General features: G+C 27.2%; 1 protein-coding gene across 3 annotated transcripts in view; it reads left to right on the top strand.

Annotated features, from left to right (window-relative positions):
• Window positions 1-22,793, top strand: part of LOC101235581 (ubiquitin carboxyl-terminal hydrolase 47) — a 117,388-nt gene that overhangs the window by 34,667 nt on the left and 59,928 nt on the right. For all 3 annotated transcript variants that reach the window (XM_065813671.1, XM_065813673.1, XM_065813672.1), the window contains exons 13-18: window positions 943-994; window positions 10,592-10,822; window positions 12,747-12,820; window positions 20,862-20,913; window positions 21,046-21,110; window positions 21,732-21,885. In XM_065813671.1, coding sequence (XP_065669743.1) covers window positions 943-994; window positions 10,592-10,822; window positions 12,747-12,820; window positions 20,862-20,913; window positions 21,046-21,110; window positions 21,732-21,885 — 628 coding nt within the window. The remainder of the gene's footprint in view (window positions 1-942; window positions 995-10,591; window positions 10,823-12,746; window positions 12,821-20,861; window positions 20,914-21,045; window positions 21,111-21,731; window positions 21,886-22,793) is intronic.

The following is a 22,793-nucleotide window of genomic DNA, read 5'->3' as shown; positions in this document are numbered from 1 at the left end:
ATTTTATGCAATGTTATGAAATTTAAACTCCATTTACTTTATGCAATGTTATGAAATTTAAACTCCATTCACTTTATGCAATGTTATGAAATTTAAACTCCATTCACTTTATGCAATGTTATGAAATTTAAACTCCATTCACTTTATGCAATGTTAAGAAATTTAAACTCAATTCATTTTATGCAATGTTATGAAATTTAAACTCCATTCACTTAATGTAATGTTTTGAAATTTAAACTCCATTCACTTTATGTAATGTTATGAAATTTAAACTCCATTCACTTTATGTAATGTTATGAAATTTAAACTCCATTCACTTTATGCAATGTTATGAAATTTAAACTCCATTCACTTTATGCAATGTTATGAGATTTAAACTCCATTCACTTTATGGAATGTTATGAAATTTAAACTCAATTTAGTTTATGCAATGTTATGAAATTTAAACTCCATTCACTTTATGCAATGTTATGAAATTTAAACTCCATTCACTTTATGTAATGTTATGAAATTTAAACTCCATTCACTTTATGTAATGTTATGAAATTTAAACTTCATTCACTTAATGCAATGTTATGAAATTTAAACTCCATTTATTTTATGTAATGTTGTGAAATTTAAACTCCATTAACTATAACAGTAGTTTAGTAAAGTTAACTATAAATTATTTAGTAACTACATTAACTTGAAAAATGTTTTAAAAAAATCTTCTGCGGTGAAAAGCAACTAAAGTTTTTATACTGAAGTTGCCTCAGTTTAAAAGTTTTTGTTTGAGTAAACACTTTGAACTATTATGATTTGTTCATTACTATATCTTACAACTTTTTTTTTTTTTGCAAGAATACATGTTTATAAAATAGAAATGTTATTGGATTTAATATTAATTAAAGATTAAGTGCCTCAATTAAACAATATTTGTAAAATAATAGTTTTTTTCTCTAGAATGACATTTCCATTTCAATTAGATTTGAGTGAACTTTTATATTGGACTGAGGTAAAATTTGTTTGTTGTATTATTTGTTGTTGTTGATGGCTAAAAATATTATTTATTTACTACCAACTGTATAATGAAAATCAAGAAAAAAACTTCTTGTTCACTTAGTAGCTTACGTATTTTAAAACAATAGTAATATTTTAAACAACATAAAGTTTGAATATTTCCTAAAGGCTTTTTATTATGCAAGAATCCAAGCACTTTATTGTCAGCTTGTTTATATTTAAACATCATTGACATTTTAGAAACTCTATACAGTAGATACATGCTTGGTCAGGAAGGCATGCGGTTTCACGCCATAATATGACCACGCAAATACTATTTGATTTTGAAAACTTAACCACAGCTGTTAATATGTTATGAAAATTTGTATACATTTTAAAAATGTGCTGAAAAAATTATCTTAACTATGAAGAAACTTAAAAAAAACTTATCATAAAAGAAGCAAATAAATCTTTGTAAAAAAAATAAAAAATAAAATAAAAATATGTATATTATTTATTAATATTTTTATAAAAAGTCATTAGCAGTGATTTTTTACTTTATTTAAATGCATTACAATAATATATTATTTAATTTAAACGGCTTTCAAAAAAGTTTGTCTTTATTTTTCTTCTTAACAAAATCTTTCTACTTTCGAGTGAATTCACTTAAATGATTCTTATATAAAGTTTGTTAAAGACACCATTGCTGTTTAAAGTGGTCGCTTATAAAGTTAAATTTTTTTTTTTAATAATTTTTACTTTTTTTATTTTACTTATTAAAAAATCTTATATAATTAATTAATATAAATAAAAATGTTTATACAACTTTCAATGATACTTTTTAAAATCATTAGTTACTTTATTTAATAGCGTTTTGCTTAAAACGCTTTAACTTAAAAACATTAGTAAAGATAAACATGTCGAAGCCATTTATTTTCAACATAATTGAAAACCAATTTTTTCAGCGCATTTGTTAAAAATCACGGTTAAATCATCAAAAAAAATATTATTTGAACCAATGGCAGTAACATTGAAGATAGTGTCAATGGAGAATTGAAGCTCAAGAAAATGAATTAATTAAACATAGAGAAAGCACTAACATTCATGGAAAAAAACTAGATTAACAAATGTTTTTTGAGCATGAAACTTTTAGTAAAAGGTTTTGCTAAATGATTGAGCTTTGATGGAATAAAGTATAATACCAGGTAGTATTTATAGAAAAGAGTGCAGCTTGTGTAACTTAACAATAAAATGGCTCAGTGTTTCACAGGAAGATATGCGCTCACATGCAATTATATGACCACGCAAAAAATACTTTGTTTTGACGGTTTGACCATGGTGCTTGACAGGTTTATCTGGGGTAGATCTTCTAACGATGCCCTTTCTCTTTTAGACAAGATGCAAAAATGCATTGTAAACATAGTTGGACCTGCTCTTGCAGCCAACCTCCAACCATTATCACATTGTCGAAATGTTGCTTTTATTTCTCTTTTCTACAAATACTCTAATAGGCACTGCTCTAAAGAGCTAGCATCTCTAGTACCGTCTACTAAAATTCATTCTCGTGTTACTCGTCATTCAATTAAGTCTCATCCTTTTTATGTGACTGTTCCTAAATGCTCAAAAAACTCTTATTTGTCTAGTTTTTTTTGTCAAACATTAGTTCTTTGGAATTTGCTTCCTTCATCTTGCTTTCTTGATTCATATAATTTGCAATCCTTTAAGTTGTCTGTCAATCGTTATCTTGCTCTACAATCTTCATCTTTTCTCTTCCAGTAACTTCCAACTCTAATAGTGGTTGCTTGCAGCCTTGTTGGAAGCAATGATATTAAACAGGTTTTCAAAACTAAAAATTCTCTAATAAAACTTAATTATATTTATCTAAAAAAAAAGTTTAAAAAAAAACAAACTCTAAACGAAAGAGAAAATAATAAAAATACTTAACTAAAGCAAAAACACAAAATTTATATATATATATATATATATATATATATATATATATATATATATATATATATATATATATACATATATATATATATATATATAACCCAACTAAAACAAAACTTAACAAACTAAAATGCTTAGTTTATTTAAATCATGTTTTTAATTACATTCAGAATAATTTTTTATCCTTATTAATGTTTAGAACATTATTAAACATTAATAAACAAAGAACACTTTACTTTTAATGATAGTTTAAAATATACTCACACTTGATTTAAATTAAAGTGTTTTTTTTTTACTAATTTGAAAATATCAGTCTCTATGTAAATGTAAACAAGTAAATAATTACGCATTAAAAAATATTTCATTCTTTTTCTTAACCTTTGTACTTTTTTTTTTTTTTTTTTTTTTGAATTTGTTTCAAAAGAATAACATTTATCACAAAAAATACATAATTATATAAATAAAAAAAAACAACAGTTTATTAATACTTATTATAAAAATTCATAAGAAGTGTTTTGATGCTTCATTAAAAAGCGTTTTGATAATATAAAAGCATTCTATAATATAAAAGATCAAACTTATTTAATTGTAACAGCTTTCTGAAACAATTTTTTTTTTCAACAAAATTTTGTTCATCTTTTTAAATGTATTTACTTTAATTATTCTTATATTAAAATTTGTTAAAGAGACTTTTGTTGTCATAGAAAGTCATCGTTTATAAAAGCAAAATTATTTTTTATTTTTTAATAACATTTATTATAAAAAATGCATACTTAATTTATATAATACAAATTTAAAAAATTATATACAACTGTCAATTATACTTAAAAAAAATCATTATCAGTAAATTTTTACTTCATTTAAAAGCGTTTCGCTATTATAAAATTGTTTATTAAGAAGTTTAGATTAAATTTATTTCAACTAAGGTAAAATTCAAAATATTTTTCATTCAGCGCATTTTAAAAATGTTTTTAGAAATAGCCGTGGTCAAATCGTCAAAACAAAATGTGTTTTGTCTGGTCATATAATGACATGCGATTGCTCATCTTCCTGTGAAAGACTGGGTCTAAACTTTTCTGTTGCAATTATTTGTAAATAAAATTGCAACATATCATTAGAAATAAAATTTCATATCTTCTACTATTCATAAAGTTTCAGTGATTTTTTAAAAATAACTTTTATTTTATCAATCAAATCTCATACCTTCAACAAGTTTCTTTTGTATATATTATGAAATTGATGAATGAAAATTTTGTAACTATTAATATGAAATTAAATCTATAATAATTATACACTTAAAAGGTATATTTATATACTAACTAATATTTATACACAAAATCATATTATAAAAAACTAAAAAAATATTATCATACTCAATCCTTGGAATTAGGAAAAATAAGGTCTGCAATAATTTGCTTACCTTAATCTTTTTAAGAAAAATTTAAAACAAAGGTTTGACAATAAAACATTGAAGCAAGGTAGACAATTTTTTGCTGATCTCAAACACTTCTAAGTTGGCAGTAAGTTTGGTATTGCCGAATGCCGACCTCAAGTCTGAGGGTTGCATACTGAAGCATAAAGCATTATTTTATAAAGTTATGCTGCAACTTTATCAAATAAATAGTTTTATATTTTGATTCCTATTTATAAAAAAATGATTTATGTAAAATTTGAACTAAAAACATCTAGCGTTTTAATGTATTTTATTATTGACCTGGGTTCCCAAAATCCGGTTTTCATGACATTTAAAAATCTTTCCTTTATTGCTGATATATAAAAAAGGCACATGTTTAAAAATTTAGAAAAAACTATTTATATAACCCAGCTTTAGGATTATATAAAGTAGTTTGGACTATAAAATATTGAACCTTGATAATTTGCTATGTAAATTTATTTGTTTTGTTTTTTTGTTTTTAATACTTTTAGTTATTTGAAATCTTTCTTGTTACAAAAGTCAAAAAGAAAAAAAACAAAACATAAAGAACTATAGTTTCAAATATATACCACCTTTTCATGAAATTATTAATAAACATTTCCAAGTACAAATTAGAATTATTTTTTTACAAAAGTCACTTAAAAACATTCAGGATGTTAATTAATGAATTTTTTTAAGGTATTGATACAAGTTATTAGCTGTAATAGTTTACAGTATTGCTGCTGTTTTGATTGTATATTTTCCGTTTCAGCTTCTTAAACATATACTTAATGGGTGGAGGAGTTTAAATTTAGCATCTTTTTCAGGTTGATTTCAGTTACGATCTTAATCCACTACTTATCATCAAACATTGCTGCTACATAACTTCCTTAAGTAACAGTATCATGTTGAAATATATCTTGATGCTTTTTAATTTTGTCTGGTCTGGGTAGAGTTGACACGCCATTTACTTTTCATGTTGTTCTTCATATTGCAATTATAAATCTAGTTCATTTATATAAATGAAGTTAGCACATTTGATTTTTTTTACACAAAATTCATACATGGCTTCAATGATTCATACTTGACTTCATAAATGCAAGTATTTGGTTTTGGTCATTTTAAACTTTCTTGCGCTGTCAACCTTTTTAGCATCTTATAGTATCTGACTTTGAGAAGCTACAGGCTTTTAAAAGGAACATACTGAAACAGTTTTTGAAATCCTTATACATTTTATCAACATTTAATGCATCCATTTGCAGTTTAGCATTTTGGTGATTAAGACAAACACAAACAAAATGCCTACCATTTACGCTTGGCAAAATATACCACTTTAGTTTAAATAAACCAAATTTGGAGTAGTTTACTTAAGTTTCTGTTTTCTTTGTAAAACACGTGTAGTTCCTTTAAATTGCATAGAAATACTTTAAAAAAAGTTACTTGAAAAGTTACAAAGAAATTTTAGAAATAGTTTAAAAAAAGTTACTTGACTCATAAAATAAAGTTAAAACAGAACTTTCTACATTTTCATGTAAAACTTAACCTTACTTCAATTACTACTTGTAATAGCTAACAATCCTTTTTTGTTAAAAATCTGGTTAGCCATCATTGTCTGGTATTCTGTAACTGCAAAGCTATTTTGTACTTTCAATACCTACCAACTTAGATGTGTGAGTATGATGAGCTGAACAATAATCCTTTTGTTGGAAATCAAACCCATTATTTTATCATAGGTTTTATTTTATCATAGGTTTTTTTCTTTCTTTTTAATAATATTTGTTTCATCCTACATTTGTTCTGAGAGATCATTCTACATAAATTTCAGTTTTTCTAGATACGTTCTTTACCACTTCATTGATGCATATATTTTTATTTTTCTGTCACCCTTTGTTTTTTTAGAGCATATGTGTTTTAAATATTTTGAATAAGATTTTATGAGAAATATATTAAAATCTTGAAGGTTATTACAAAATCTTCATCTTGTTCACTCATCATGTCATCATCACTCCTCATCATGTTCCTCTTCTGTAATCTTTTTTTTTTGTAATCTTTTTTTTATAAGGTTTACAGAGCTTTTCACGGCTTATGATTCTTTAATTGTAACTAAATCAAGAATTCCTAAAAATATCAGCGGTCTTATATACCTTTTTAAGTATTTTTGTATCCAAAAAAAAAACTGTGACTCTCTATTATGATGTTTACAAATGAAAAACAATATCTCAAAAAATTTGAATATAAAAATTGAAGTGTAAAAAGTTTGTCTGTTCATATTCAAATCACCTTTTTATAAAACTTTATTTTGTTATGTTTTTGAAAATATAAATTTAAAAGTTATATATAGTAATAAAATATTCAAATTTTGTAGCTACTTTCTAGTGATTTTCTTTGTGTCTACTTTAAATGGATCACTACAAGCTTTCTGAAAATCGGATATATTTTGAAATGTTTTGTAGAATGTAGTTCACATATTTTTAAGTTTGATAATTCATTGTTATAGCATAAAGATATAATTGTTTATTCTTTGTTGTTTAAAGTTTCAGTAACATCTTGTTACCCTTGGCATGCATCTAATATCATTTTCTTGGCCTTGGCATGCCTCTATTATTATTTTGTTGGCCTTGGCCAACAAAATGATATTACAGGTTGATCTATTGTTTGACATTTGTATAACTCCAGTATCTTTATCTAAAGTGATTTCCTGCTTAGACTCTTCTACAGCTTGTGGTCCGGACAACATACCTGGTATAGTCTTGCAAAAGTGTTCTCAGGAGCTGTCGATGTATCAGGTAACATCTTTAAGATTGTTGATTCCTTCCTTACCAATAATAGTATTAAATTTGTCATTGATGGACAGTACTCTTCTTTATATTCTGTAACTTCAGGGGTTCCTCAAGGTTTTATCCTTGGCTCTATACTTTTTTTAATTAACATTAACGATCTCCATGAAATTCTCATATCTACAAGGGTGGTCTGAAAAGTTTCCGACCTCAACGTGAAGATGGCAGAACTCGTAAATAAAAAAAAATTAATTTTGTTTGTTAATATGTTGATAGTTATTCACCAAAGTTTCAGACATTTTGAACGTGCAGTTGTTATGTAACAGTCGTTTGAGTGAGTTGATGTGAGTAATTTTGTGAATGTACAAAATTGAATATTGAGCTGTCATTAAATATTTGTTTTTGAAAGGCAATACACCTACGCAAATCAAAGATGAGATGGATTTTGTGTATGGGGACTCTGCACCATCATTTACCGCAGTGAAATTTTGGGCAGCTGAATTAAAACGTAGCCGTTAGAGCTTGGGAGACGATGAATGTTCAGGACGTCCAAAAACTGCAACTACCGATGAAAACATCGCCAAAGTTTACCAAATGGTGCTAGACAATCGGCAAATTAAAGTGAGAGAGATAGCAGAGGTCATATATTACATGAAAAATTAGGCATAAGAAAGCTGTCTGCGCATTGGGTGCCGCGTTTGCTCACCTTGGATCAAAAATATGTTCGAATGAACATTTCAATACTTTGTTTTGGCAACAATTAATTACTGTAGATGAAACTTGGATACACCATTATATGCCCGAAACAAAAATACATCCCAAACAGTGGGTTGCAAATGGGTAACTGGCTCTAAAATAAGCAAAAACTGTTTTTTCGGCTGGAAAAGTGATGGCAACTGTTTTTTGGGATAGTCGTGGAGTTATTTTAATCGATTATCTTCAAAAAGAAAAAACCACTACAGGAGCATACTACGCATCATTGCTTGACAAGCTAAAGGAACAACTTGCGAAAAAACCACATTTGCAGAAAAAGAAAATCCTGTTTCACCAAGGCAACGCATCTCACACCTCAGCGGTTGCCATGGCAAAAATCCACAAATTACAGTTTGAACTGCTTGACCATCCGCCTTACTCACCAGATCTGGCCCCAAGCAACTTCTTTTTGTTCCCTCATTTAAAAAATTGCTCTAGGAGGTCAGAGATTTTCATCAAATGAAGAGGCAATCACCTTTATTAACAATTATTTTGCAGAGAAAATCGCTGAGTACTATTTGGACGGGTTACAGAGATGGGAGCATCGCTGGGAAAAGTGTGTAGAGTTACAAGGAGATTATGTTGAAAAATAAAAATAAAATTTCGAAAAAATGTCTTTAATCTTTGTTAGGTCGGAAACTTTTCAGACCACCCTCGTAAGGTGGCATTGTTTTTTGATGATACTGTCATTTATTCTTGTCTTGATAAGAAGCAAACACTCTCTGATTGCTTGGAGGGGAAGTTTGAGTTTGAAAAGGATCTCACTTCTGCTTCAGCATGGGGCTCTCAATGGCTGGTGAACTTTAGCTCAGATAAAACTCAATTTTTTTCAGCTAATCGTTGTCACAATTATCTAGATCTTCTTATGAACGGTAATGTATTTGATGAGTCATCTACCCTTCGTCTTCTAGGATTAGCTCTACTGATCTTTATTGGAAACATATATCAAATCCATTGCAAAATTAGCATCTGCTAAGGTTGCATCACTTTATCGTGCTCACCACTTTCTTACTCCGGATTCTATTATTTATATCTATATATCTCAAATCTGTCCTTGTACAGAATACTATTGCCATATCTGGAGCATGTCTTCGAATGATGCCCTTTCTCTTTTAGACAAGTTGCAAAAATGCATTGTAAACATAGTTTACACCTGCTTTTGCAGCCAACCTTCAACCGTTGTCACATTGTTGTAATGTTGCTTCTCTTTCTCTTTTATATAAATACTGCAACGGGTGCCGCCCTAAAGAGCTACTGTCCCTCGCGCCATCTTGTTTTCCTGATATACATAATTTGCAATCTTTTAAGTTGTTTGTTAGTTGTTATCTTGCTTTATAAACTTCATCTTTTCTCTTCCAGTAACTTTCAACTCTAATAGTGGTTGCTTGCAGCCTTGTATCAACAAGGCTGATAACAAGTTGTTGCACTTAATTATGTAATAAAAACATAATTTTGTTTTGCTATTTTCTTTTAAAGATTATATAAATAAGTTTTCTTAACAATATATACTTTAACAAGTTTTTATTTGCACATTGTTTTTTTTTCTTAATTTAAAGAAAAGTTGGTAAATCTTTGAATTTATAGTTCTATATGTTTTTGTTGTTTTTCTTGTTACATTTTTTTTTTACATGAATTTGTTTTTAGATATTAGACCCCAAATTTGTGTATATAATATTATTATTTTTTAATACTTTAGTGTTGTAAGTTCATTTTTTTAAATTCAATAAATTTTAAATACTTATTTTCTTATTTTTGCCATTGGTAATTTTCATTTTGTTCATTTTTAATTCTCATTTTGTTTATTGTTAATTCTCATTTGAAAAAGTGTTGTGAAAATATGTCTAGTTTTGGGAACCAGGTCAATATTAAAATTACAATATTTCTTGAACTTTTCAATACTTAGGGCTAAAATATTCAGTGTAAACTTTTTTTTGTAAAATGCAAATACCAAAAAAGTTTAAAGACAGTATGAGGAACCATGGTTTAAAATGTTTTGAGTGATTTAATCTGGAATTACCCAGCACATAAAAAAGTACAGTATGTAAAAGAATTGCTACTGCTGGTTATTGATGTGTGGCAGCACATATATTGTTGTTGTATCGATGTTTTTCAGTACATATATTGTTGTTGTATGCATGTGTAGCAGTACATATAAGTAATATAAGACAGTTTTGATAAAAATGTGTTTGATGTTATTGTTTATTTTATATAATAGATTTTAGGATTTAATTTAATTTCTCAAACTGGACAAAGTGTCTTGGTATCAGCAAATAAAATCATCAAACTCTGTTTCAGCATATAGTCCAGCTGCAAACATTGGAGGTTGTATAGCACATTTTAATAATGAACTTATAAAAAGTAACAAACCAAGAGTTTTTCTGGCAATTAGAGTTGCAAAATGGTGGAATAAACTACCAGAAGAAATCATTTTTGCAAAAACCTGTAAAAACTTCAAGAACAAACTTAATAAACATATTGATATTATGTATCTAAAAAACTCTAATCAGCATGGCATTCTCAAGGAGCACAATAAATAAATATTATATAAGTATTAATGGCTCTAGAGTATTGACAAATTAGAAAATTAAAAATGTTTGAAAATTATTATTGTAGTATTATTATTGTACATTTACATAGTTATGTCATTATATATTAACATTGGGATGTTGTTATATATTTATATTGTGATATCATTATTATGTAATTTTTGTTCTTCTAGGAAGATAATACTAATTTAAAAAAAAAGGAAGAAAACAATGATCTTTCAATGAAAAATGAAACATTAAATGGATTTCACGCAGAAGAAAATGAAAAACTTAATGAATTTGAGACGGAAGTAAATGATAAAAGTTTAAATCATCTTCACAATGAGATTTCAGGTAGCCAATTATTGTGTGAAAAGGAGATATTAAATGATACTCAAATAGAGGATACTTGCTCAAAAAATGAGGTGAATTTTTTATTTTACTTTAAACAAATAAATTGATAGAGGTAGGGCAGCATGGGTAGGAGTAAGCTACTTCTTAGTTAGAGTAAGCCACTTTTTTAAAAAACAATTAAAAAAGAAAGTATTACAATGGTCTTTTGTTTTTTTGTTAATATATATATATATACATATATATATATATATATATTTACATATATATATATATATATACATATATATACAAACATATACATATATATATATATATACATATATATATATATATATATATATATATATATATATATATATATATATATATATATATATATATATATATATATATATATATATACACACACACTAGTAGGATAACCTGCGCAACCGTGTCAAGAATAAAAAATGCAATTATTGGTATTATTATAAAAAAAACTTTGTTATTTTATTAGCCAAGTAGACCAAAAACCAATAACAAAAAAATAAGGCCATACAGATATATTTCATTTCTTTTAAATTGTATATACTGACGGTTCTGCAAATGTTGAATTAACCGCATAAACTTGTATTTTTGGCACATTGTATAATAAAGTAAATAAGTTTGTGCTTTCATTACATAGATTGTGTCATCACTATTTAGTAGTTATGGCAGTGTTTTTAAAGGAAATTTATGTATAAATTGCAGCTTGGTTAAAATAGTTAATGCTAGATTTACTTCATTTTAATCTTAAATCATGAAACCACCAAGTAGTCTATAAATGTAAATGTATTTTTAAATCAAGTTTTTCACTCTGCATATAAACCTTTTACATAGAAGTTAATTGTTAGACAAATAAAGACAGGCAGAATTTCCATCACTAAAGTTTTCTGAGATAATTTAAAAAAATTGTGTGCCTAAAAATACAAGTTTAGTTTTTGATTATAATATTAATGGGGGTTGGTCTGGAAGCAAAAGGAACACTGTAAGATTTATAATTTTTACATTTACTTTTAATAGCCCTAGGGGGATAACATAGCAAGGGTTTAGACAATAAAGTGTCTCCTTTAAGTTGGCTTTTTCTTTTAATTTGTAAATAGTGGCGTGGAGAATGCTGGTGGCATGTAGAATGCTAGTGGCATGTAGAATGTAGAATGCTAGTGGTGTGGATAATGCCAACTAATTCCCACTAAGATAATAATCAAAAACTTTTATCCTCCTGGTGACCATTAATGTTAATTTAAATAAAAATTTAATTTTGAATTGATGTAGCACACTCCAAATGTACAATCTTGTTATTATAAAAAATGATTTATTGGACTTTTTTATTGATGAGGTTTTTCTTTATTATCTTAGCAAGCATTGGTTGGGTGACATTCTGTGCATCACCATTCATTTTAGAGTTAAATTATGCATATGAAATATTTTATCCGCTGGTTTAAAACGCAATAATAATAATAATAATAATAATAAAAAGCACATTAGGGAACTCAAAGCCACTTTAAATGCATACATACAAATGGAAAATACTATTTTTATATAAAAGAAAGTATATAGAAACAATGTTTTTATACTATTTGAAGTATATACAAACAATATTTTTATATAGGTTTAAATAAAAACAAAATGTCCTCCATATATGTTTTTTTAACAAACCAAATAACTTTTTTTGGTCATTTTTAGTTTCTAAATATTTTGTTGGCTTATTGTTATCAGTGTGAAGACTTGAACTGTAAAACTTTTTTTTGTATCATTTTGAATAAAAGAATTTTTTTACTTACGATTCTCTTTAAAAGTAGTTCACTTCTAATAATTTATTATTTGTGGATCAAATTATTTGTCAACTTTACAGTTGTAAGATTCACGTGACACTTCTTCCTTTGGCTCACTCCTACCCATTCTTCCTTTTTAGCAGTTTTTTTGTTTTGAAATGCTATTGTAAAACATAATTTTTCTTTTTATATATTTTTACAGTTTACATATGAGCTGTTTTCAATTTTGATTCATTCTGGAAGTACACTTGGTGGTCATTACTATGCATACATTAAGTATGTATTGTATGTTTTTTAAAATAAAAGTAACCTTTTTTATGTGACACTTTTAAAAATTAGTTTTTTTTTAATTTAATTTTTTTACACTCATCTTTTAACTTGTTTATTTATTTTAATTGGTTTTAAAAAAAATATATATAAAGCAATTAACCAAGTGCAATATAAGTATAATCATTTGTGGTGATTGATATAATACAACTTATGATTGTGTTGTATATTTTCAATTTTTCGGTTTTATTTTTAAGAAAATGTTTAAATCAGACAAAGTTAAGTACACTTTATATAAAAACCATTAAGTTTAATTGAGGAAACTAATTAAATTTCATCTTTTTTTAAAACCTTACAAAATAGGTAGAGCATGTGAGGAGTGAGGCTGCATCAACTGACAAGTAGATAGAACATGCAAGGAGTGTTGCTGTATTGACTAACAAATAGATAGAACATGCAAGGAGTACTGCTACATTAATTGAAGGTTTGGTTTGGGCAAGCAGTCTATCAATTAAAAAAAATTATTTTTTTAATTGATAGACTGCTTAATTAAGAAGACCGGAAAAAGTTTTTAAACTTTTTCCGGTCTTCTAAATTAATTTTTTATAAAAAAAACATAAAAACATAAGTTAACATTTTATGGTAAAAGTTAAAGACAACGAAGCAAGAGTATGTGTATATATATATATATATATATATATATATATATTTATATATATATATATATATATATATATATTGTATAATATTTTTTGTATAATTATGTACAAAAAAATCTCTCGTTTGTTTAACAGTGATCAACATTATAAAAACAAATTTTTTTATATAATAAATTTGATATATTTAGTATTCTTGCCTGGCAGCAAGTCATATATTTTTAAATCAAGAAATTAAAAAATCATTAAAAATACAAATTAAGCAATGAAACGGGATCTGACGTCAAAAAATTTATTACATGAAATCTACCTTTACCCTGTGTCGAATTGACAAAGAAGGAATCTATTTCTATGCCGACATTTCGATATAATTTCAGTTTTCTTTTTTAATAAACTATTGTCATTGTTTGAAATAATTTCGCATTTTTCATTATTAATCAGTGGGAATGCACTCAAAATGTTATCGATTGGTTTAAAAGTATATAAGATAAACACCTTTATAAATTCCTCATTTTTGATACCAACGATTTCTATCCTTCGTGAGATTTCTACCCTTCAATTAGTGAAAAACTTCTTAACGATTCTATCAGTTTTGCGGAAAAACATGTCACTATAAGCATAAAACATAAGTCAATTATTATTCATGCAAGGAAATCTTTACTGTTTGATAATGACAAGGAAATCTTTACTGTTTAATAATGGTTTGGATGAAAAAATAAAACGGTTTATTTGATGTTACAATGGGTGCGTTTGATGGTGTGAAGATATGTGAGTTTGTTGGGATATTCATTTTTTTTTTCAAATTTTAAATTTTCCTAATAAATATGACTTTGGCTTATACTGCGATGACAGATTACTGTGATGACAGTTTTTTAAAATGCTACTGGTTTGCAAATGGAGAAAAATGGAGAAAATTAAAAAGCATATCACACACTTATTCAAATGTAACTATCTTAGCATGTCTATACAGCGCAACCTCAAAATTGTGAACTACCTCGACGTAACTTTTAACCTCTGCGTCTAGTCATATCAACCATACTGCGAACCTGATAGTACTTTAAACTACATACATGCTCAATTAACCACCCTACTAGTATACTAAAACAACTACCTCAAAATGTTGAACTGAGATTGGCCGAAAATTCTAGCAGCAAAGAAGTGTTTATTAAATCTATATCTATTTATAATGAAGCACTACGAAACTCTAGTTATAAATATAATCTATCTTACCAACCTAACTAAAACAACAACAAAAGAAAAACTGTACACACAAAATAATCTGGTAAAACCCTCCTTTTAGCATAAATGTCACCACAAATATAGGAAAATGCTTTTTAAACTTGATTGCTAAACATTTTCCAATTAACAACAAACTAGATAAAATTTTCAACAAGAACACTTTAAAAATCAACTACAGTTACTTGCTGAACATGAAATCAACAATAAATTTACACAACAAGCAAAATCCTAAACAAAAATTCAATCATTAATAAAAATAACTCCAACTACCTTAATAAAAACAATTGTCCTTTACTCAATAACTGCTTGACCAACAACATTGTATACCAAGCAACCATCACTTTGGATAACTCTTCAATAAAAAAATCATACATTGGTATTAACATTATTTCACAGGAAGACGTGTATGACCACGCAAAAAATACTTTATTTTGACAATTTGACCACGGCTTTTGACATATTTTCAAATTTTAAAAATGCGCTACAAAAACTTACCTAAACTTATCTAAAAAAAAATTTAAAAAGTTTAAAAAAATCTTAATGAAAAAGAAAATAAAAAAATACTTAAATAAAGCAAAAACACACACACACACACACACACACACATATATATATATATATATACATACATATATATACACATATATATATATATATATATATATATATATATATATATATATATATATATATATATATATATATATACAGCGGTGGCCAAAAGTCCTGGAACATCATATTTTATGTTATGAAATCAATATACTTGTGTGAAAAACAATTTATTAGTAAATTTTTTTATTTTTTTCAATAAAATAAGTGTTTATAACAATTTTAAAGATGATAGGTACATGCACATTAGGGTGTTTCATTTCCGACAAATTTTCGAAAATGATTACGTTACATGCATAACGGGGTAAATAATGTGCCAAAAAAAAGTCTGAAAAATTTTCAAAATTTTAAAATGTCATCTAGAGGTCGCCATCTTGAAAAAACAGCGTTTTTTACACTTTTTTCAACTGTAAACTTGAAAAACTTAAAAAATAATTAAATTTATGTTACGTTACTGGGTGTATATATTAAAGGTTATTATATGAACATTTGGTGAAATTTTCAGAAAAATTGGTAAATGTCTAGAGGTCGCCGAATTATAAAGTTTTATTTTTTCAACATATTTTTTTGCTGAATTAATTCTGATTAAATAGTTTGCAAAATAAACATCTGGACGTATGTATATAAATTTCATAAATTTATTTTAAAAAATTCGTTCTTATTTCAATTAGCAAAATTGAAATATTAAAACAATTTTAAAACTAGTTGGAAAAGCGAATATTTTATTGTAACGATGAACCTAAGAAAAAATAATCAAGATTGGTTAATTGGTTACCCTGAATCCAATAAATTATCAAGTTTCAGTCGTCTACCAACAAAAAAACATGTTTTGGGTAGATACTCTCATTTACATTTTTATTCAAAAGGCGACACTTCTGCAAGAGATATTTTTAAACTTGTTCTTGGTGAGCTTAAGGAAGTTTGGGAAAAAGCTGGAGTACCAGTTCGTTCAGATAACTCTTATCTTTCATTGCTTACCAAATTGTTTGTGGAAATGGTGAAAATAAAGAAAATTGATCACGCAAGTCGAGATGTTAAAGCTGGAAAAGAAAAAATTGTCACATTTTGTAATGAACTTGAGAAACTTTGCGACATTTCAGTAGTAAATGCATATGAACAGTTATTAGTATCACGTAGACCAAAATGGAAAGAAGATTGGGCATTTTATGAAGATCAAAAGAGTAGCAGAAAGTATCATATGACAGGTAGCATCGATCTAGGTGTTTCAAAATTTTTAGAATGTCGAGAAGATAGACTAAGCATAGATTTTCGGAGAAGTTCAACCGAAGATCAAAAATCGAGTGCCTTTGATGTCAGTGAAATAGTTAAAAGTGCTGACGAAGAAGATCAAAAAGATACAGAGTTTACTCCTTTACCACTAAAGAAAAAAAAGGTGCCTTTAACAAATTCACTAGAGATATCATCAAAGAAGCTCTCAGAAGTAACGGCATCTGTGGCTGATCGATGTTGTTTATCAGTTCGCCAACAACTTCTATTTCAATCCACTATCATCTGCAAAAGCGGAGGCAAACTTAATGAGATTTCTATGTCAGTATCAACTGTGCATCGTCAAAGACAAAATGCGCGAAAGAATATTGTTCTGTCAATTAAAGCTGACTGGGAGATAAACAAACCTAAAAATGCCATTTTGCACTGGGATTCGAAGCTTTTTCATTTAGACATAGCTCATAATGAAGAACGTGTAGCAGTTCTTATTAGCGGATCTCTTATTAGGTACTTATTTATTTATTTATATAAATCCTATGTATATTTTTTATTTTTGTATTCAAAGAAACTAACTTAAGTTTTATTTGCAGGCCGAAACTTATTGGTGTACCTTTGATTAAAGATTCGACAGGTAAAACTCAATGTGACGAGGTCATGAAACTTGCGCAAGATTGGAACATTTTGGAAAACATTGTTGGTATATGCTTTGATACAACAGCAAGCAACACAGGTAATAAAAAAGGAGCAGCAACTTTAATTGAAATTGAAGTTAAAGAGACCTCTTCTATGGCTCGCATGTCGCCATCATCATAATGAGCTACACATTAAGCATGCATTTACCGCATTAAGAGGAGGTAGCAAAAGTCCAGATGAACCTATTTTTCAACGTTTCCGAGCCGAATTTTCTAGAATTGATATTGATTACTCAAACCTGAATTTTTTAAAATGGCCTACTGATATTAAATCAGAAATATTTAATCAAGCAAGTTTAGTTCTAAAATGGGCTTACCAATGCCTCGAAGAAAAAATATTTCCGCGAGAAGATTATCTTGAGTTAATTGAATTAACTATTATCTACCTTGGGGGGAAACTATCAATGGAAAGAATATTCAAAATTCACAAACCAGGTGCAATTCACAATGCCAGATTTATGTCACATTCCATATATATTTTAAAAATGGAACTCTTATCTAATAAATTTATTATGTCCAATAATGAGCAAATTATGATCCACCGCATGGCTAAGTTTATTAGTCTTTTTTATTCGATGCAATTTCTCCGCTCGAGGATTTCCGTATTTGCTCCAGTTGATGACTTCAAATTTTTTTTTGCAATGAACTGGTATCAAGAAGAATATTCAGATATCGCAACCGCTGTGATTTCGTCGATTAACCGTCACCTTTGGTATTTAACAGAAGAGCTTGTTATTCTATCTTTATTTAATGAAAAATTGTCAGAATTTACCAGAACAATAATGGCAAAGAAACTTTTTTCTACCCCAAGACCAAAAACATTTTTAATTGGGAAACCAAAATTTCCGACATTAAGTTCTTCAACTGTTATTTATTTTTTAATTGGACCACGGTTGTGGCTTCTTTTTGATTTATTAGGACTAATAAACAACCAGGAATGGCTCCAGATGAATCCACAAGAGTGGAAATTCTTCCAATATTATCGAACTGCAGACGATTTTGTTAAACAATTAGAGGTAACAAATGATTGCGCCGAAAGAGGAATAAAACTTGTTGGTGATTTCCACGAGTGTGTGCACAAAATGAAGAACAACGACAATTTATTTTGCAAGTTGTCGAACAACACAGAAAACAAAATCCATCCGATTCGAAATCAAAACTAATTAATACTTTATAGTATTTTGTATGTTACTAATATCTTCTTTATTAATTATTATTCTTAGAAAAGCTGAAGCCTTAAAATAGCCCAGTTAAATTTTTTTTAAGATTTAAAAAAATAACAAGTTTTTTAGCTTTATATTTTAATACGGCGACCTCTAGACATTTACCAATTTTTCTGAAAATTTCACTAAATGTTCATATAATCACCTTTAATATATACACCCAGTAACGTAACATAAATTTAATTATTTTTTAAGTTTTTCAAGTTTAAAGTTGAAAAAAGTGTAAAAAACGCTGTTTTTTCAAGATGGCAAGCTCTAGATGACATTTTAAAATTTTGAAAATTTTTCAGACTTTTTTTTGGCACATTATTTACCCCGTTATGCATGTAACGTAATCATTTTCGAAAATTTGTCGGAAATGAAACACCCTAATGCACATACATGATAAAAGTTCAATATTTAATGGAAACATAGTTATTGTCAATAACCATTTGGATACGTTTTGGCACGCTGTTAACAAGTTTTGTACAATAGTCTGGTGTAACTTCATGGATCCACACTGATTTGATTGCTTCAACTAAATCATTATAGGATCTAGGCTTTTTGGCAGCAACTTTTACTTTCATAATATGCCAACAATTTTCAATAACATTAAGATCTGGTGATGACCCAGGCCAATTTTCAAGAGTTTGAATTCCTTCATCAGCAAACCACTTCTTTACAATTTTGGCTGTGTGGCATGGTGCACCATCCTGTTGGAAATAAGTGCAGTTCAAGATCTGGATGAAAGGTGGCAACTTCTCCTTCATAACATCCAAGTAGACTTTGCTGTTTATTGTGGTATTCTTGGGCATTATCCATAATGGCCCACGTCCTTTGGCAGAAATAGCACCCCAAACCATACAAGACACAGGAGCCTTGACACTGCTAACTGTATATTTTGACATATATCTACAGTTTTTTGGTCTTCTTACAAAGTTGTTTGTAACATTAAATTGTTTAATACATGTTTCATCAGAAAAAAGAACTTTAGACCAATTTTCTCCAGTCCAATTTTTGTAGCGCTGACAAAATGTTTTTTGCAAGCCAGCAAAAAAAGGTTTTTTTGCTGGCTTGCGTGCCTTCATTTTGAAATCAACCAAACGATTTAAACGATTAACATTTATTAAAAAAAGAACATAATTATATAAATAAAAAAAAACAACAGTTTATTAATACTTATTATAAAAATTCATTAGAAGTGTTTTGTTACTTCATTAAAAAGCATTTTGATAATATAAAAACATTAAAGATCAAACTTATTTAATTGTAATGGCTTTCTAAAACATTTTTTTTTTCAACAAAATTTTGGTTTATCTTTTTAAATGTATTAACTTTAATTATTCTTATATCAAAATTCGTTAAAGGGACTTTAGTTGTCATAGAATATCATCGTTTATGAAAAAAAAAACAGTTTTTTTTATTTTTTAATAACATTTATTACATAAAATGCATACTTAAACAATTTATATAATATAAATTAAAACAATTATATACAACTGTCAATTATACTTGAAAAAAAATCATTATCAGTAAATTGTTACTTTATTTAAAAGCGTTTCGCTAATATAAAAATGTTTGTTAAGAAGTTTTGATCTAATTTATTTCACTTAAGGTATAATTCAGAATACTTTTTATTCAGCACATTTTTAAAATGTTTTTTGAAATAGCCACAGTCAAACCATCAAAGCAAAATGTGATTTGCCTGGTCATATAATGACGTGCGATCGCATGTCTTCCTATGAAAGACTGTATTAGTGAAACACATTTTAAACTGAGATATGCCAACCATTTGAAATCATTTAATATCCCCAAATATAAAAACGATACAGAGCTGTCCAAGTTGGTTTGAAATTTAAAAGATAATAATAAAAATCCTGTGATTAGTTGGAAATTAATTAGAAGATGTGAATTGTATAACCTGACAACAAAATATTGCAAATTATGCCTTAATAAAAAATATGAAATTATTTTAAACAATGACAACAGTTTATTATATAAGAAAACTGAAATTATACATAGAAATAAAAAAAACATAGAAATAAAGTTCCTTCTTAGTCAATTCAACACTGGGTAAAGGTAGACTTTATGTAATCAATTTTTATGACGTCAGATCCCATTGCATTGCTTAATTTGTATTTTTAACGGTTATTTAATTTCTTGATTTAAAAATATATAGCTGATGATTGCCACTAGACATGAAACTCTGATTAACAACAAAAAGTTGTATTTTTTTCATTTTAATACTAAATATGTATATATTTGTGTGTGTGTATGTGTATATATATATATATATATATATATATATATATATATATATATATATATATATATATATATATATATATATATATATATATATATATATATATATATATATATATATATATATAGTGCGTGTTTAATCATTTAAGTGTATATTTAGGTCTTTTAAAAACAGAAAATGGTATTGTTTTAATGATCAGTATGTATCTGAGGTATGATTTAGAAAAAATATTTTTCTGGTTGTCTGTAATTGATATAATTTACCTTTGTGTTTATATTTGTTATACATTTATTTAACATTCTATTAAACAGAATAGTATTTTAATTCTTATGTTTTTTTTTAGATTTCTGAGAGTGAGATTGAAAAGTCTTATGGTGGAGATAACAAGCACGGAGGATATTATTCGAGGTATTTTTTCCTAATAACTAGTAGAGAGGGGTGAACTTTTTTTGAAAATTTCTCCTGCTACACTCTAAGGTTTGTTCTATATTATAAATTAACACTGGATTTAAAAAATTTTAATATGAAAAATATTTAAAGGGATCCCTTTAAACTGACCATTGAATATTTAACAGGTTTTTAATATTATCCAAAAAAAATTTCTTCAAAAGTCTGTCAACCTGGTACTCATAAGAAGCAAAGTTTTATAAAAGTTTTAAAATTTAAATTTATAAAAAATTTATTGAAAAGCCATAAAAAAATCTTTTTATTATTATGGTTTTTATTATTATAGTTATTATTGCATAACAACTACACTTATTATGCAATAAAATTTAATTTTTTTCCAGATAATATTAGGGGCCTGTTTAATATTCAAGAGACAGTTGGGACCCCTAAAAATAATTTTTTTTCAAAAATTTTCTCAATCAAGTCTAATTTTATTATATATATATATATAAAAACTTAGGGGTGTGACAGGAATTTTCAAAAAAAGTAATTTTCACCCCTACCTCATAACTACTAGGTATTAGCATTGTTAAGATAATATTTCTTGAGATAATTTTTTAATTGCCATTAAAATATTTTTAGTTCATCGAATGCTTATATGTTGATGTACAGAAAGATTGATAAGAAAAACAAAACTTTTATCAAAAAACAAGACTGGCCAGTTTATTTGCGTAAATTATGTTCCTCTCTTCACTCAGATATCAATAAAGTTGATGCAGAAAAAGCTTTTTGCAAGGTTTTTTAAAATTACTTCTGCTGTTGTGAAATTATGTTCATTTTATAAGCTATTTAATTTGTAGTTAAAAAAAATTTTTTAGATGATTTTTTATGTAAATTTTCTAAATACTTGGTTTTTACCAAAAAAACCAGCAAACTTTTTTATTACTATCAATAAAATTAAATCTTGCAGCTAATAATAGTTATAGAAAAAAATCATAAATTATTTGGTTAATTGAAAACTTTATGTGATAAGTGAAAACTATCAATCAGCACAAGTCGCATAAAAGTTCTCCAATCTGTTCAGAAGACTACGTGTCTTCATGTCACCACAACTTGCAACCATTCCATTGAATCCATTCTACTGTTCGGCTTTACTTATCACATCCTGAACAAATTAAATTTTTTTGGAATAAAGTAGGGCTGTTAGTATAGTGTTTTCCAGTAGACCAACAGTCCTACTTTTTTTGTTTGGATTTCCAGACAATGTGGCTGCAAGTTCATCAATGCCAGACATAGGCTCTAAAAACATCAAAACACCGAGAAAGTTCTAAAAACATCAAAACACCGAGAGGAATTTGTTGTGTATGTGTCACGATTGAGATACTTATGTTATTAATGTGCTCATTTAATTAATGCGAAGGCAAAAAAAAAAAAAAAAGAAAAGCCCGTAGCTAGAAAAAACTTTAAATTTTAACAATTACAATTTGTTTTTGCTATGTTTATCTTTTTGCTATAAATATATATGGCCAGATTGAAAAAACTGAAAATATATTTTGTTAAGGGGCAGATTTGAACCCTTGCAAAATGGCACCGATGACAGCGCATTAAACCATTTTATAATCTCAGGGTTCGAATTAATGCTAAAAAATCTAATCGTGAAAATATTTTTTTGGAAATTTCATTGAAAATACATCCCCTCCCCCT

This window comes from Hydra vulgaris, chromosome 12, assembly GCF_038396675.1.
Source record: "Hydra vulgaris chromosome 12, alternate assembly HydraT2T_AEP".
NCBI lineage: Eukaryota > Metazoa > Cnidaria > Hydrozoa > Anthoathecata > Hydridae > Hydra > Hydra vulgaris.
Note: the sequence above shows the minus strand (reverse complement) of the source record. Positions and strands in the feature narration are given on the sequence as shown.